The 15,944-nt window shown below is 44.3% G+C and overlaps 1 protein-coding gene across 1 annotated transcript in view; it reads left to right on the top strand.

Moving 5' to 3' along the window:
- CDK15 (cyclin dependent kinase 15) overlaps nt 1-15,944 on the top strand; it is a 112,229-nt gene that overhangs the window by 76,171 nt on the left and 20,114 nt on the right. Inside the window, exons 14-15 of the mRNA XM_060015594.1 lie at nt 373-436; nt 14,890-14,938. Coding sequence (XP_059871577.1) covers nt 373-436; nt 14,890-14,938 — 113 coding nt within the window. The remainder of the gene's footprint in view (nt 1-372; nt 437-14,889; nt 14,939-15,944) is intronic.

Genomic DNA, 15,944 nt, shown 5'->3' with positions numbered 1-15,944 from the left:
CTCTACCAATTGGATGATGCCACCCTCATTGGTGAGGGCCAATCTCTTTATTCAGTCTACTGATTCAATTACTAATCTCTTCCAGAAACACCCTCACAGACACCCCAGACATAATGTTTTACCGGCTATCTTGGGCATCCTTTAGCCCAGTCATGTTGACAAATAGGACCGTAGAAATAAACTGCAGTTTTGTCCATGAAACTGCAAATGTTGGAAACACTGAAGTTTCTTTCTTTAACACATCAGCTGGCATAATGTGACATACATTCGTTTCTTCCCTCTTCCTCCCTGATGTGTCCTTCATGTCTCCATACCTGCTCCATCCACCTCATCTCCCCCTCATTTTCTTTGTCTTTCTTTGGCTTTATATAGGTGCTGGGAGTCCCTACAGAGGATAACTGGCCTGGAGTTTCCAAGCTACCTAACTACAATCCAGGTAATATTGACTTGAGCCTCCGAAAGCTCTGAGATTAGCAGTGTGAGAGCACTGGCCCCACAAACGGGGTGTCCCTCTTTAATTGTTAACAGTGTAGATAGCTCTAGACAGATTTTTAGACTCATATTCCCTGACTAATCTTTTTACGAGGAGGACGTCATTGAAATAGCAGTTGAGGTTAGATCAGTTCTCCAGCTCTGTAAAACACAAGTAACAAGCTGAATAACAATCTGGAATGACGGTTACTGTGGATTCCACAACCATTTCCAAATACCCAATGGCTTAAAAGGACAACTCAAAAGATGGTCTCATTTTTGAACCCAGTGACTATCATTGAGTTTATTTGCTAGGTTATTGTATCTCATAAAGTATAAAAAGAAAGCTAATACAATAGTGGGGAAGTAAAGGCTCACTGGGCCTAGGACAGGCCAGGTAACATGTCTCTAGATTGTATCAGAGTTCATCCATTGTCTCCAAACCTAACACTTGGTCATTTTCTGTCACACATTTTGTCCTCCAATACTGGCTCCTGGGGGTGGAAGTGTTGCCATGGGGGATGTCTTTGAGAAATGGTCCCAAGAGCATGCCAGAGAGGTCAGATTACCCAGTTGTCACTTTAAGGACGTTGAGACAGAAGAGAGGAGGCAAGCAATGAGCTATAGGATGAAGGACCATATCAGAGGTTGAGAAGCAAGTAATGGCCATACCAGAGCTGGACTCTTGCAGGAAGGATTAAAGGGGAGGTAAATATGTACAAATTAGGGAGAATGTGGCCCAAGTCTGATTTTCCAGTCTCTATATTATTCCATTGTCCCATAACTAAAGATGAATTTCCCCATATTGTTGTCATTACTAACTTTGGTATGAGGTTATCCTGGAAGGATTTTATGAGAGCAAGAAATTGTAAGGAGATTTCAAAGACAATTAAAATGGAAAACATGGGCTTCCCTGGTGGCACAGTGGTTGAGGGTCCGCCTGCCGATGCAGGGGACACGGGCTCGAGCCCTGGTCTGGGAAGATCCCACATGCCGCAGAGTGGCTGAGCCCGTGAGCCATGGCCGCTGAGCCTGCGCGTCCAGAGCCTGTGCTCCGCAACAGGAGAGGCCACAGCAGTGAGAGGCCCGCGTACCGCAAAAAAAAAAAAAAAAAAGGAAAACAAAAGACATAGGAGGATGGGAATTTTTTACTTTTTTCTCCAACATCTAATAGTTTTGCTCAAACAGCTATACATAGGGTTCAGGCATCTTGAACTGACCAGGATTGTGGAAAACCTACACCAGGTAAAGACCAACTGTAAAGTCATTTCAGCTGCTTTGTGAATGACCTGTATGCATTGCTAAATGCTGTTCGGATCATTTCCAAATAGTTTATCATTTCTAATGATTTTGCTTGAGTTTACTACTTGAGAAAAATGCCACCCTCTCGCTGCAGGGCTTGGAATAACGCCTTTTCCCTTTCACTCTCTGAGTGAAATGGGACCCCTCAGCTTCCTAACATGGATGCAAGCAGAAGTTTAGGGTCACAGATGGGTTGTAGAAAACAATTTGAATGATCTCAATACAAAGCTGCCATGGTGAGCATATGCTGTTCCCCCAAACTTGAAATGTTTGGGTTTCAGGTTGATTCAGGCAATAAACAGTGATCCTTGATGAGAACAATAATGATAGAAACTTGTCCAGAATGCTTCCCTGCCAGATTCTGTACTAAATAAGATAACTGGGTTCCAATAAAACATTGAGAAATATGTTGCATTTTTTATTTTGCTGTCATTTCAAAGTAATATGCAATTTTTTATTTATGAAGAGAATTCTCCAGGCCCAACATCAATAGGTTTCATACTTTGCATTGTTTTTCTAGTAAGGATTCAATTTAATTCAAATAAGTCAAAAATTTCTGAGCACCTACTATCTGCCAGGCACTGTGTAATGTGCTGGGTCTGCATAGATGAATTCCGCACATTCATGGACCTCTAAGAGGTTGTGTTTGTATTCATTCATCCACACTCTTTCACCAGCTCTCCTTATGGGGGGAGGGGTGTGCTCATTTGTGAGCCCCACTTCCACGGGCTTGGGCAGTGTATAGCTGTGGGCCAGGCTAGGCTTACGAAGGGAAGGGCGTTGTAACCTTAGTCACAGCCAAGATGTCTCAACTTTTACTTGTAAATCTTAAAAGTCCAGCATATCTTGGGCATGGGGTCAGTACTATTGATAACTCAATCGCAAGGACTATGTTTTAAAACAGCCACCCACATCCGTGTTCCAGGAACATCCCCTTATATAAATTAAGAAGTCCCTTCAGGCCACCTCCCACCCACCCCTATCCCTGAGCTGTTGCTGCTGCTTCCAGGGACTTGAGCTCCAGTGATTAAGGGACCAGAAGAGGGGATGGGAGCCAGTAAAATGTCACAGAGGAGAACTGTTAACGCCATTCTTGATGAGATTTTCATTCCTCTCCTTTTCACTCTAAGAGCCCCCAAACTTTGAATTCAGCTGCACAACAACTTTGAGGGAGCTGGAGAGCTCAGAACTTAGAGAACCATCCAGTGGCCATCTGTGCCCACGCTGCCCTTACCAGGTCTTGTCTCGACTATGCATGAACAACACAGTTTCTGTTTGTACAGGTTTTAAAAAAACACCTGGTGCTGACCCCGCTGGACAGGTTTCTCTGACCAGTTACCTGTTTTCTTGGGGCGCTGATGAGCAGGGCTGTAAGTTTTCTCACCAGAAATTCAGACTCCTGTGCCTGATTAAATCTGGGTGAGGGAAGAAACGTATATAATTTTAGACACTGGTCTGGTCTTTCTTTCTTTCTTTCTTTCTTTCTTTCCTTCCTTCCTTCCTTCCTTCCTTCCTTCCTTCCTTCCTTCCTTCCTTCCTTCCTTCCTTTCTTCTTTCCTTATCTCCCCCAGCCCCACCCCCTGCTTTAAGCAAGCTGGCTGAGAACTCTTGTGTCTTCCACTTCAAAGGGCCAGTTGTCTTATTTTGATGTGGGCAGATTGAGAAGTAGGCTTTGAAAAGTAGGCTTTTTTTTATTTAATCTTTTCTCCTGGGATAGCTTTCAGAGCAATATATCCAAGTGTCAGTGAGGGGTTCTGACGAGCACGGACTCCCAGACTCTCAGCAGGATCATTCTCTAACAGAAATATAAAAGTGAAATATTAAAAACCCTGGAACGTGAGCTCCATCTGTAGAGCAGCCAGTGTCTTGCCTTGCTTGAACCATGGGAAAAAAAGATCTCCTTGAAAATGAGGGAAGAGAAAAAAAGTGCTTTGAGTAAGAGGTTTACAGGTTTAGTAGAGCATAGTAACATCCCCTCAAAGAAGTGGGTGTTGCTCTGTGACCCCCCAAAACGCTCCTCCTTTGACTCAGCCGCCAGAACACTCACCCTCCCCGGCAACACACCCCCTTTTCACATGCTAACTGAGGCGCCTGTGATTGGCTGAACAATAAACTGGTCACACTTGCTAAAGGCCTGCCATCTTGCACACAATTAGCCAAGACACATTCATCAAACTGGCGGAACAGGGTCTGTGCTGGCCTCCTGCAGCGGGGGAGGGGAGCAGTTCGGTGATCTTTGGTGAGAGTGCACAGGAAGCAATAATAAAGAAGGCATGCTGGAGGGGATTCCACTATCCGAAAGTCTAAAAAGGTTAAAGCCCCAACTGATGCCATATCTGGGATGCGCTGTGTTTGTGACACAGAGGATCCCAGAAGCTTAGAGCAAACTGGATATTGGTCTTGACTGAAATCTGCTGATACATGACCGTAGTGTGAATTTAAAGGGTGGACCCCTATAGACATTTTTACAAAGTCTCTCAGCCCTCTTAGCTTCCCCTCCCGCTCCCAAGAAAATGCGCTCAGGAGTCCCTCCCCTTTTCAGCCTCAAGCACTTCGGCCCGACTGGAACCAATAAGAATAAAGTGTATGTAAGAAGTAGAGAACCATTTAGGATGAATTAAGAGAAAGTATTGACTGGCAAGGTATTGGTCCTAAATTAAATATTTGGAGGACATTAAAAAGAGTTAATTTTGAGAGGGGGAAAAAAAAAGTTAACATTTGCACCTTCAGTGGTAATATCTTCTGACTTTTCCAAATTCCCTTTAAATAGCTCTCCCAATGGCAATATAGACCCAATAAGATCATACCTTAAAGACCAGTTTGCTACAGACTGGTGTAAGGCTTTTAAGGGAACCAACTAAATATTTAGACATTTCTCAGCTAAAGTAAACAGAGGCCTTACCCCTCTGGAGGTTGTCCAGGCACCATCTCATTAGATGCAAAGATCCTGTGATAAAGAAAAACTTTTTTTTCTGCCCACATGATTGCAGCCCAGTTGTGGTTTTTTAATGTGTCATTGATTGTTTCATCCAACTGCTTTTGCTCCACTGAAAGGGTCTGTCGTGGCTCTGTTTGCTTCCTTAAACACGGTTTTTGAAAGCACTCATGCTGTGTGAGCTCAAATCCTAGCATTAATGTACTGCTGGGTTCATTTCACCACACTCAAAAGCGCCTAGTTTAAATCCCTCTCAATTCCATTTGAGGCACCGGAAGACTTTATCCTTCTCCACTAATGGTCCCAAGTTTACATCTAGATACTGGGGGTCAAGGACAGGAGAGGATTTAGAAATAACAGTGCATGACATTAGTCAATGCATTTGCCAAATTGCCAATTAGTTCCTGATGTGAGCGCAAAGCATTTTATTCCCGTCTCTTTGATGCCTGTTCCCGTTGAGAAGGGAATAGAGTCCACAGAGGCCTTCAAACTTTTAAAGAAATATCTGCTGAAAATCATGCCTGATTTGTGACATGAGCTCAGCTGCAGGGAAGCATCCGGGATTATCTTGGTCCTTTCAGCCCCAGGAAAGAACACTGCACATGGAAAGATTTTCCACTGGAGGAACTTGGTAGAAATCAAAAGGCAGGAAAGCAGTACTAAAAGCCCTGCAGCGACCCAGATTCAGATGTCCTATAAACGATAGGCAAATGGATCCTGCTGACACCTAGTTATTTTCAGGATGCCTGCTTTTTCAACTTTTGACCACCAGGTGGAAGCAAGAAATAATGGGGGCGGAATACTGGCATCAGACAGGCTCACAACACAGCAATCTAGCCTTACCCTGGGAACGTTTTATTTTGACCTGAAATCCAGTGTGAGAGCTTCACTTCATCTGACATCATTATAGGACAGATGATAATTAAAAATCTAAAATGATCCTTGTTCATGTCGGGATTACATAGAGCTACCACGCTTTGGGCTCAAAGAGTTCTGAGTGTGTCTTTGTGTGCCTGCTGTGAACACAATCTAAGCTGTGCATCCACTCAATAGAATGAGCTATTAGCCAAGTGAGTTACTCAGTGGGCTGAACTAAGGGAAAGGATACTGATAAGAGAGGTTTTAATTATTGGCATCAATTCATGGAGCGGCAGATCCACACTCCACCTCGTACTCTCTGGGGGTACTTGAGGAAGTTATTTCTTTCCCAGTTCCCTAATCTGCAAAATGGGAGCAATCCTATCATTTAAAAAGTGTCCCCTGTGTGCCAGGCACAGGACATACATAATAGCTAATCCTTATACTGTCTGCTAGGGTCCCTGCTGGTTAGAGTAGCACAGTTTTACACCTGAGGAAACAGAGGCTTTCTCCCGTTTCCACACAGAGGCATTTCCTAGGTTGGAGATGGGTCAGTTTACAAGAAACCTGTTCTCCTTCTGTTAACCATGTTATGTCCCTCTGTCTCATTTTGCAGACAACATAATGATTTGATATATGTATATATTATAAAGCAATAATTAACATCCACAGTGCCTAACTTTTAGGCAATGCCCAATAAAAGTTAGTTCCCATCCTTTTTTTTTTTTTACACAGGGTGGAAGTTCATTCAGCTGCTCAGTGACTCACCAGGGTTCAGACTCAATGGTGGTTGTGTGAGAGCTGATGCAATGTCTGTTTCTTTCTGTTTAGGTCCCTTAGAGTTCTTGGCTTCCTTATAGATGTCAGGCACACCTCCTAGGCCAGAACTGACTTTGGTTTTTCCTTGCTTGGGCCTAAACACTGCCTGAATTCACATACCCTAAGAGCTGACCTGCAGTTTTCAAACACCTACCTGAGTCAGTCTGAGCGCCTGTTAAAGCTGTCCCTTCTGGTGAAGGCTCCTTTCTGCTGCCCATCCTAAACTGCTGTGAGATGCCTGCCCACGCTGTGGCCACAGGGCTCTTCCCCGGGAGAACCGTTATTATCTACATAATGGTGTCCAGTAAGGGCCACTAAATCACAGTTGGTATTCATGTTGTCATTGTTGGTTTCACCCAAAGCATGGTACAGTGGAAAGAGTGCTGAGGTTTTCTACGAAGCAAACCTGACCACTTCCAGTGTTTCTAGTATTTTACACCTGCCCCCATAACTGGCACGTAATAGTAAATAGATCTTTGTTAGATGAAATCAATGGCCACCTGGGTTCTAGTTCCAGGTTCTAGCACCTTCTGGACTAATAATCCTTGTTCTGCCTGCTTTGCCAAGAAAGTACATGTAAGTTATTATTCGCCTTGTTGCTGGGTAAAATAACGGTCGTTTATTGAGCACTAACTATGAATTAGGCACTTTTCATACATCATACTACTTGGATTCACAACAGCTCTATCCAACAGGGGCAACGTTACCATTCCTACTTTATAGACGAGAGAGCTAAGGCTTGGGGAGGTATGTGTCTTGCCCAGGGTCACCTGGCCAGGAAGGGGGTGACCCAGAATATCCAGCCTGTTGAACTCCAAGTTGGTGCTCATAGGTAATTCCACAGTACCTTCCAAGGGCAAATATAATTTGGTAATAAAACAATGCCTTAGGCTGGCATCAGCCAATAACACTTTTCCAAGTTCATTCCCAAATGATTATGTCCTTTAACCCAGACTTGCTTTTAGAATCTGTGAGCTTGGTGACATGTTTCTGAAATGTAATGTGAGTGGAGCTCCCGCCCTGGGACTCCAGCAGGCAACCCCGCCTGCTTCAGGTAATGAAGCCACGATGTTCACCGAATCTATGAACCACCATCAGGCGCATTGCTGTCCCACTTCTGGAGCACGGCAAAAGCTCGTGGGAGTTACTATTAACATCTTTATTAACCCATCCCCCCAGTCAAGCAGTGAAATTCATTTAGATACATGGCCCACTTTGATCTTCATTAATAGTTTCTACATTTATTTTTAGTTTTCTCATCTTTATTTGGTGACAATTATTAGTTTTTATTGAGGGGGACTGGATAATCTTAAAGTAGTTAAGATTAGGAAAAGTTACAAATGAAGGAAAGCAGGTTAAAAGAAATTTTTTTCAAGTAAACCCTGCTACGTTTCTTCCCAGTTCAGGAAAAAGGCCTTAAGGTCGCAAACATCATGGATCTGGGTCAGATCAGAGACTTCTTCCACACCTTCGTGGCCTGTGCCTGGCATCATCGATCTCTGTAAGATACAGAGTGGGAATCACAAGTGGGCTCTCTTGAGTCACTTTTACCTCTTAAGAATAAGGTTTAGTAAATTTCATTTTTTATTTTTCACCTAAGCATCAATTTTTCATTCATTCAACAAATATTTATTGGATGCTAGGTGCTAAGACTAAGATGCAAAAATCAATAATACATTGATACCTGCCTTCAAGGCATACAGTCTAGAGGGAGAAACAAATAAATACTACAATATGGAAAGTATTATTATAGCAGGATCCCCTAGGGACCTCTAGGAACACTTGGAAAAAGGCCTAGGCTTGTCTGGGGAATTTAGGGACTGTTTGGGAGAAAGAGACATGAGCTGGGTTTCAGGCATGGTGAAGTGGGCTTTCTCCAGGTGACCAAGAGGGGGAAGGACATTCCAGACACAGGAACTTGACACAGAGGAGTAGGAAAGTGGGTGTACCTGGTAATATACACGCCGGTGAATTGCTCAGGGAAGCTAGAATGTCGGCTTTGTGGCCGACCATTGTCGGAGATTAACCTGGAAGGACAGATGGGGAACTGACTGGAAAGTGATTTGTAATCATGCTAAGGATTTGGACTCGACTAAGAAGCAAAGAGAAGGCATCGGATGATTGTTAGCAGGGAAGTGATACGGCAGGATTTCAATTTTAGAAAAAATTGCTTGGAAGACTATATGTAGAATTAAATTGGTGGTAGTCAGTGTGGCAATGCTCTGGATTCTAGAAGATAAATAGGAAGTGTCAACTAGAGCAGTAGCAATGGATGAAGAATGTTGGGGCAAATCTAAAAAGCATGAAGGAGGTAGAGTCAAGGGGAGGTTGTAACTGATGGGATTTGACTTGTGAAGGAGAAATCTAAATCCAGTGGGTGAGAGAATGATAATACCATTTACTGGCACAGGAAATAAAAGGGGGAAGGAACAGATTTGTGGGGAGTGTAATGAGTATAAGGTTTGAACATTTCAAGATGAAGATATCTGTGAGACCACCAAATGGAGATATCTGAAAAGCAATTAGAAATACAAGCCTGTGGGGAATTGCCCGGCAGTCCAATGGTTAGGACTCTGCTCGCTCAGTGCCGAGGGCCCGGGTTCAATCCCTGGTCAGGGAACTAAGATCCCACAAGCTATGCAGTGCGGCAAAAAAAAGAAAAGAAATACAAGCCTGTGATTATAGGGGTCTAATCTAGAAATACAAAATTGGAAGTCATCTGCCTAAAGTGATATTTAAAGCTCCAGGGGTGAGTTCAATCGCGCGAGGGAGACCGTGTGGAGAAAGGAGACTATGACGGCACCAGGGGGACCAGTGCTGAAGGATCCAGTAGAGGGAAAGGGTTTTTTGGAAGCTGAGAAGGAAGAGTCAGAGAGGCTGGAAAAGACCAAAAGATGATGATAATTACCATCATTGTTGGCATCATCATCCCGTGGAAATCATACGGCTGTAAACTTGGGGGGAGCACCAAGTACCATGTCTGTGCATTTCCAGTGCTGAGCACAACACCTGCACACGTGGCCCTCAAACATTTGTAGAGGCTACAGGGGAGTGATAAATGTTGTCAAATGATGCGTCATTAAATACCATGGACACCGAATGGCATGATCAAGCTATAGCTCAAACATCGTCTGTGGGCGTGGACAGACATTAAACACTGCCCCCGGGAGAGGGGAGACTCCTGACTGAGCCCATCACCTCCACCTTCTCCATCCACACACCAGGAGCCAGGCCCGGCTTCCCCTTCCTCTCCAGAGACCACTGCCTTAGGAACAGGCTTCCGAGGATAGATATTTTCTTAGAATCCACAAAAAGTTTTGATGCAGGGTTAGAAGAGTGATAAGCCCCCAGTGAGGGTTGAAGCGCCGGGCTCAGATGCCAAGGAGCGCCCCCGTGAGAGCACTGGCTTTCGGTGTCCCCATGACACTCAAACAGGAATGCCACGTTCAGACTCCTTGAGCAAAAGACTAAGCCAGCTGCCTGAGGAAGAGGGAGGCGAGCAGCTGCGAGGGCTTGAGTGTGTATAACTGGGGTGAGGCTGAGGGTGAGGTAGAAGAGCTACAGATTTTTGCAAGCCGCTTTAAAGTTCCTGCTTGAGATAGCGCAGTAAGGCTAACAGCATTATCAGCTATCCAAATATATGGTATCTCAAGAATGCATTGTGTGCGGGGAAATTCCAGAGGTGTAGTTCAGTAGACTGCACTATAAGATAACCTTAGGGGGATTGTGGTAAAGCCTATAGTAACTGGAAAATGTTTCACTTTGAGCTAAGGCTCAAAATGGTCCTGGTGATATTTTATCAACCAACCAACAAATCTCTATTGACTTGAATCAGTTGTGAAATGAGCTTTCTTCAAGGTTTATGGAAAAATGCATTATCTTACTATGGTAGCAACAGTTTGGCCCTCATTTTACTTTTACTCTGTTCAGTTGGGAAATTAAAACGTTCAGCTTTTAAACTTGGCTTTTACAAAAGCAAAGTTTACTTTGCTCTTCCTGCCTCAAATTCCATCTGAACTCAAACGAGAACTCCTTTAAAGAGAACTGCAGAAGGAGGAGATGGAGAGGAATCTGGTCTAATGATTAACTATCATCTTTGGAAGGAGAAGGGAAATAAGCTACCTACAGACCTACGATTTGAGAGGCTACTGAAGCCAGAGAAACAGACTTCTCTTGAAATGGCGCTGGGTAAAAATGCCTGTTTGTGGATCATTCTCTCATTGATCGCTTGCGGTTTAACTACCGGGAAAAATCAATGGGAAGGAGGCAAGGTCACCCAGCGTCAGGTTATCCGCATAAGAGCAGAAGGCTGGCCACAAACGGGTGCTGGGCGTTGGCTCTGCTTCATAACCAGCAACCTGGCTGACGCTGGACACCTCAATCCTCTATCTGGGCTAACATAGCTACAAAATAGATGTGGGAAGAGAGTCAGGCACAGTCTATGCAAGACACGGAACCTCAAGTTCAATGTTGTCACATTGCCTCCTCGGACCAACTCTTTTTTTTTTTTTTTTTTAATGCGGTACGCCGGCCTCTCACTGTTGTGGCCTCTCCCGTTGTGGAGCACAGGCTCCGGACACGGACGCGCAGGCTCAGCGGCCATGGCTCACGGGCCCAGCCGCTCCGCGGCATGTGAGATCTTCCCGGACGGGGGCATGAACCTGTGTCCCCTGCATCGGCAGGCGGACTCTCAACCACTGCACCACCAGGGAAGCCCTGGGGCCAACTCTTACAAGTCAACCTCTACTGGTAGAATTTACGAGGAATGGTTTCTTTCCTTCATCATGCTTCCTCTCTCACATCCTTGAAAAACATGTGAAGTATGCATCAGACACGGTGTTCTGCGATTTTTATGTACATTGATTAACTGAATTTTCACAAGCCTACTGGAGGAAATGAGCCCCAGAGAAGTGTGTGGGAGTTGCTGGGAGGTGCTGGTCGACCCTGCCCTCCTTGAGAGACCAGTGTCCTCTGCCTCATTTAGTGCCACTCTAGAAACATCTGGAGACCATTAAACGTAACAACAACACAACAACCGACCAATGCTGGGCCCTCCCCAGGCTCGTTGAATCAGACTCTGTGGGGTGAAGCCAGCGCCTCCTTTTGGTTCAAAACTCTCCCAGGTGATGCTAGTGTGCTGCTTGGCTTGAGGACCACTTGTGTGAGACCAGGTTGCTTCTCCAAAATGAGAGGTAGAAACAAGAAGAAGAAAAAGAAAAAGGAATAAGACTAACATTGATTGAGCCCCTACTACAGGCCAAGTGCTTAATCTTATCTAATTCTCCCAGGCAACTGGAAAAGTGTTCCCACTTTACAGATTGAGAAACTTCTGAGTTACTTAACCAGAGAGGTGAAGTAATTTCCCCCAAAGCCCAGAGCTCATAAGTGGCAGAAAGGAGATTTAAGCCTGGGCTTGTGTTCATGTTACTACACCACAGAGCTAAGGCATACACCTCTGGCCCACACTGAAAACTCAAAAGAAATTAAGCTAGGCTTGTAAGAACTCAAGCTTGGAACACGTTAGAATTTCAGTAGAATGAAACAGCAAATTATGGGTTTCCAAGGAGAACAATAAGCAGAAACCTTATTGAAACCTGAGAGGAGAAATACATGGTACATAAAACAAGAGAAAGAGGCAGAAGGAAAAACGGCAAAGGATGAGGAAATACTTATACTTCACTCACTGTGCACTAGGAGCTATAATTATCTCGCTCCGGGCTTCCCTGGTGGCGCTGTGGTTGAGAGTCCGCCTGCCGATGAAGGGGACATGGGTTCATGCCCCGGTCCGGGAAGATCCCACATACTGCGGAGCGGCTGGGCCCACGAGCCATGGCCGCTGAGCCTGCGCGTCCGGAGCCTGTGCTCTGCAACGGGAGAGGCCACAACGGTGAGAGGCCTGCGTACCGCAAAAAAAAAAAAAAAAAAAAACCAAGTCCAGGTCCCAACTACACATAGTTTGCATTGCCCATCACTTTTCAAAGGAAGAGAAAGAAGGGGAAGGAAATAGGATTTATTTAATGCTCTGAGGCCAGCACGTTACATTCGTTATCTCACTGCATCCATAAATTCAACAAATCACTTAGTCCTTGTGAGGCGACTATGACCTCCAACTTGAGTTATGGAAACAGGCTGGCCATGGCGAAAGTATCTTGCTTAAGGTCACAGTGAACTTGAAGCAGTAGTTTCAAACCCTAGGTTCAGTGTTCAAACCCTAATTCAGCTAATTCCAAACCCATGTTCCACAAGAACAACACTAAAGCCAGCAATTGTATTAAAATACTAAAGGCCAAAACCCCCAGCACATAAAAACAAAACATGGGAGAGTATTGAAATGGATCTCACTATATCAATTGGAAATTGGGATATGACTGAATGAGGAAATATTTTAATTTTGTTTAGCCAGGGAAAACTGTCAGTAGGCAGCAGAAAGTGGTCTGGAAATAAACATTCTGAACAAATGCCAGGTATTCTTATCTTTACTGGTTATTTGAATTTAGGCACAATCACCTGAAGAGAGAGTAAATAACCAGTATAGGCAAGTGTTTCCCTTAGTGCCCACCTGGGACTATAAAACACCAGCAGAGGGCTTTCCTGGTGGCGCAGTGGTTAAGAATCCGCCTGCCAATGCAGGGGACATGGGTTCAAGCCCGAGTCCGGGAAGATCCCACATGCTGCGGAGCAACTAAGCCCCTGAGCCACAACTACTGAACCTGCGCTCTAAAGCCCACGAGCCACAACTACTGAAGCCCGCGCCTAGAGCCCGTGCTCCCCAACAAGAGAAGTCACCACAATGAGAAGCCCTGGCTCAGCAACGAATAGTAGCCCCCGCTCGCCGCAACTAGAGAAAGCCTGCGCGCAGCAACGAAGACCCAACACAGCCAAAAATAAATAAATAAATAAATTTATTTAAAAAAAAATACTGCCAGCAGAGTAGTTCACATTTGATTGCATCTGACCTTGAGAACTCAGCTTAAATCATGTTCTTTGATCACAGCTTTCATTCTACAACTCTTAACACCATAATGTCCATCTTTAATTGAACATATTTTTGAAGTTAGACAAGTAATATGTGCTTTTTATTTAAAAATAAATAAATTTAAGAAAATTAGCATAGAAGTGAGAAGGGTAAGCCCTAGTGACCATCATCACCATCAGGTGAGTGGTCTTCCAGGGCTTTTTCTATATACATACAGACATGAAAAGGCCAGTATTGTCAAAACCATCTTTTGCCCAACTATGATTAAATTCTTTGTTGGATAAACAGTCTTGCTGTATTCCATTCCTATAGGAGCTGGAAGAAGAGAGCTTTTAAAACCAAGAGAATTACATTTCAGGCCCAAGGAAAATATAAAGCAAAAACATCCTTTTACATGAGAGTTGAAATACTCTTTTCTCAATTTGGAGTCGGAAATAGAAGGATTTGATAAGCAGCATAAGCTTACATCCTTGTAGCCCCTTTTAGCACCCTTACATAGAGTAAGCAATTAATTAGTATTTCTTGAATGAATAAGAAATTGTCTCCTTTTATAGTGGTTTTATTTTGGGTTAAATAGTGTCAGTATCAAAAAAAAAATAGAAACACATGTATCCACATGTAATGTTGTAAAGAGTGCTCCAAAGGAAATTACAAATCTTATTATCATCCATTTTGGATTATTCAAGCCAGGATTCACTTCCACCTTTACTGTAAGTGACATATAAAATTAGTCCCGTTAACTTTTTAACCACTTCTGAGTTTTTAAGACTTTGCCCCCTCATTTGTCACATGAGTTTTCTTGGAGGGGGGTGGGGCAAGCACGTTTTGTTCTCTCAAATGAATTGTAAGCTCTGTAGGAGTGGGGAAGCTTCTTGTGATTACTTTTGTATTCTCCCAGCACTGGGCACATGTTCTGCACACAGCAGACATTAAATATTGTGACTGTATTATTTTAGTTTGCTAGGGATGCTGTAACAAAGTACTACAAACTGGGTGGCTTAAGCCACGGAAATTTATCGTCTCTTGCTTCTGGAGGCTAGATCTGAACTTGAGGTGTTGGCAGGATTGGTTCTTTCTGAGGGCTCTGAGGGAAGGATTTGTTCAGGCCTCTCTCCTTGGCTTGTACATGCTGTCTTCTCCTTCTGTCTCTTCTTTGTCTTCCCCTATACATGTCCGTCTCTATGTCCAAAATTTCCTTTTTTATTCGGACCCTGGTCATATTAAATTAAGGTCCACCCTAATGACCTCATCTTTACTAATTATATCTGCAACGACCCTGTGTCCAAATAAGGTCAAATTCTGAGGTACTTGGGCCTAGGACTTTGACCTATGAATTCGGGAGAAGGACACAACTCAACCCAGAATGGTGACCTTCCATTTAAACTTAAACTCATTTAGTTTGCCTACCTGATAACTGAATTCCCTGTTACCCCAAGCCAAGAAGAGCATTTAGAATTTTAATAATATTTTTGGCAACAGGATTTTAGGGTTGTTTTTGTCTTTTAACGTGTCTATGTGTGCTTTCCAGAATGGTTCCCACTGCCTAAGCCTCAGAGCCTTCAGAATGTCTGCAACCGGTGAGTACCGCCTTGGAAAGCTTATCTTTCAGCAGGGTTGAAGGGACATTTCCCTGGGCCTCATCCTGATGAACACCCAGCCCCTGAGCACCTTGATCTGGGGGCCCTCAGCCCCAGGAAGACGCCTCTTGGACAGGCAGCCACCTGTGAGTCTGTTAGTTTTTCTCTGTGAACCATTTTACTTCCCGTGAGTTTGGTCATTAAAATTGTTTTGCGCCCCTCAACCCTGCCCGAGGCCCTGAGAACGAGGGAGCGTTGGCCTGTAAGAAGACCTAGTGGGTTTATTATTCTCCGACACAGAAACCAAGTGACGTCACTGAGCAGCTGTTGGGGGGCAACGTGATTCATGGAGGCCACGCTTTCCCAGGCCCTCTCTACGCAGCCTCCGCTCGGACCAGGGCAGACTTTTATTACCAGCTTTCAACAAGTCCCCGGTTTCTTTTGCAAAGTAAAACAGATAATAGAGACATTCCCGGAATAGTTAGCTAACTAAGCCGTGCCAGGCAACCTCAGAGCTAAGAAGAACTCTGTTTTCGGACAATGACCAATTACAATAACCAGTATTATTTGATCTGAGAGTAATTAGCCGAGGCTCTGTTCTTTTTGCTTCAGTGAGGAGACAAACAAGGCAGTGAGAAAAACATCAGAGACAGGGGAAAGGGGCTCAAATGTCAAAGAAAAACACCCTCCTGCAGGTGGGGAGAAGAGAAAGAGACCCTCACTGAACGTTTGAACGTTGCTCTTCCCTGAAAATGTGGTAGGGTTTAACCCAACCAAAGTTTGTTTGATTTTTTTCCCCATACTTACTGTTCATGTGCTTTAAAAAGCCTCCACGGAGAGTGGATATCAGAGCACAAAGAGTGAAACAGGTCGGAAGACAGAACTATGAACTAGCAAAGGATCTTTTTTTGGGAGGAACGATTCTCCCCAGGGCGTCCGCGCGCTGCACTCTTATTTTCAAACGCACTGTATCACCTGAAACTCCCCGTTGTTTTGGAGACAGGTT

Source organism: Delphinus delphis, chromosome 7, assembly GCF_949987515.2.
Source record: "Delphinus delphis chromosome 7, mDelDel1.2, whole genome shotgun sequence".
In the NCBI taxonomy this organism is placed as follows: domain Eukaryota; kingdom Metazoa; phylum Chordata; class Mammalia; order Artiodactyla; family Delphinidae; genus Delphinus; species Delphinus delphis.
Note: the sequence above shows the minus strand (reverse complement) of the source record. Positions and strands in the feature narration are given on the sequence as shown.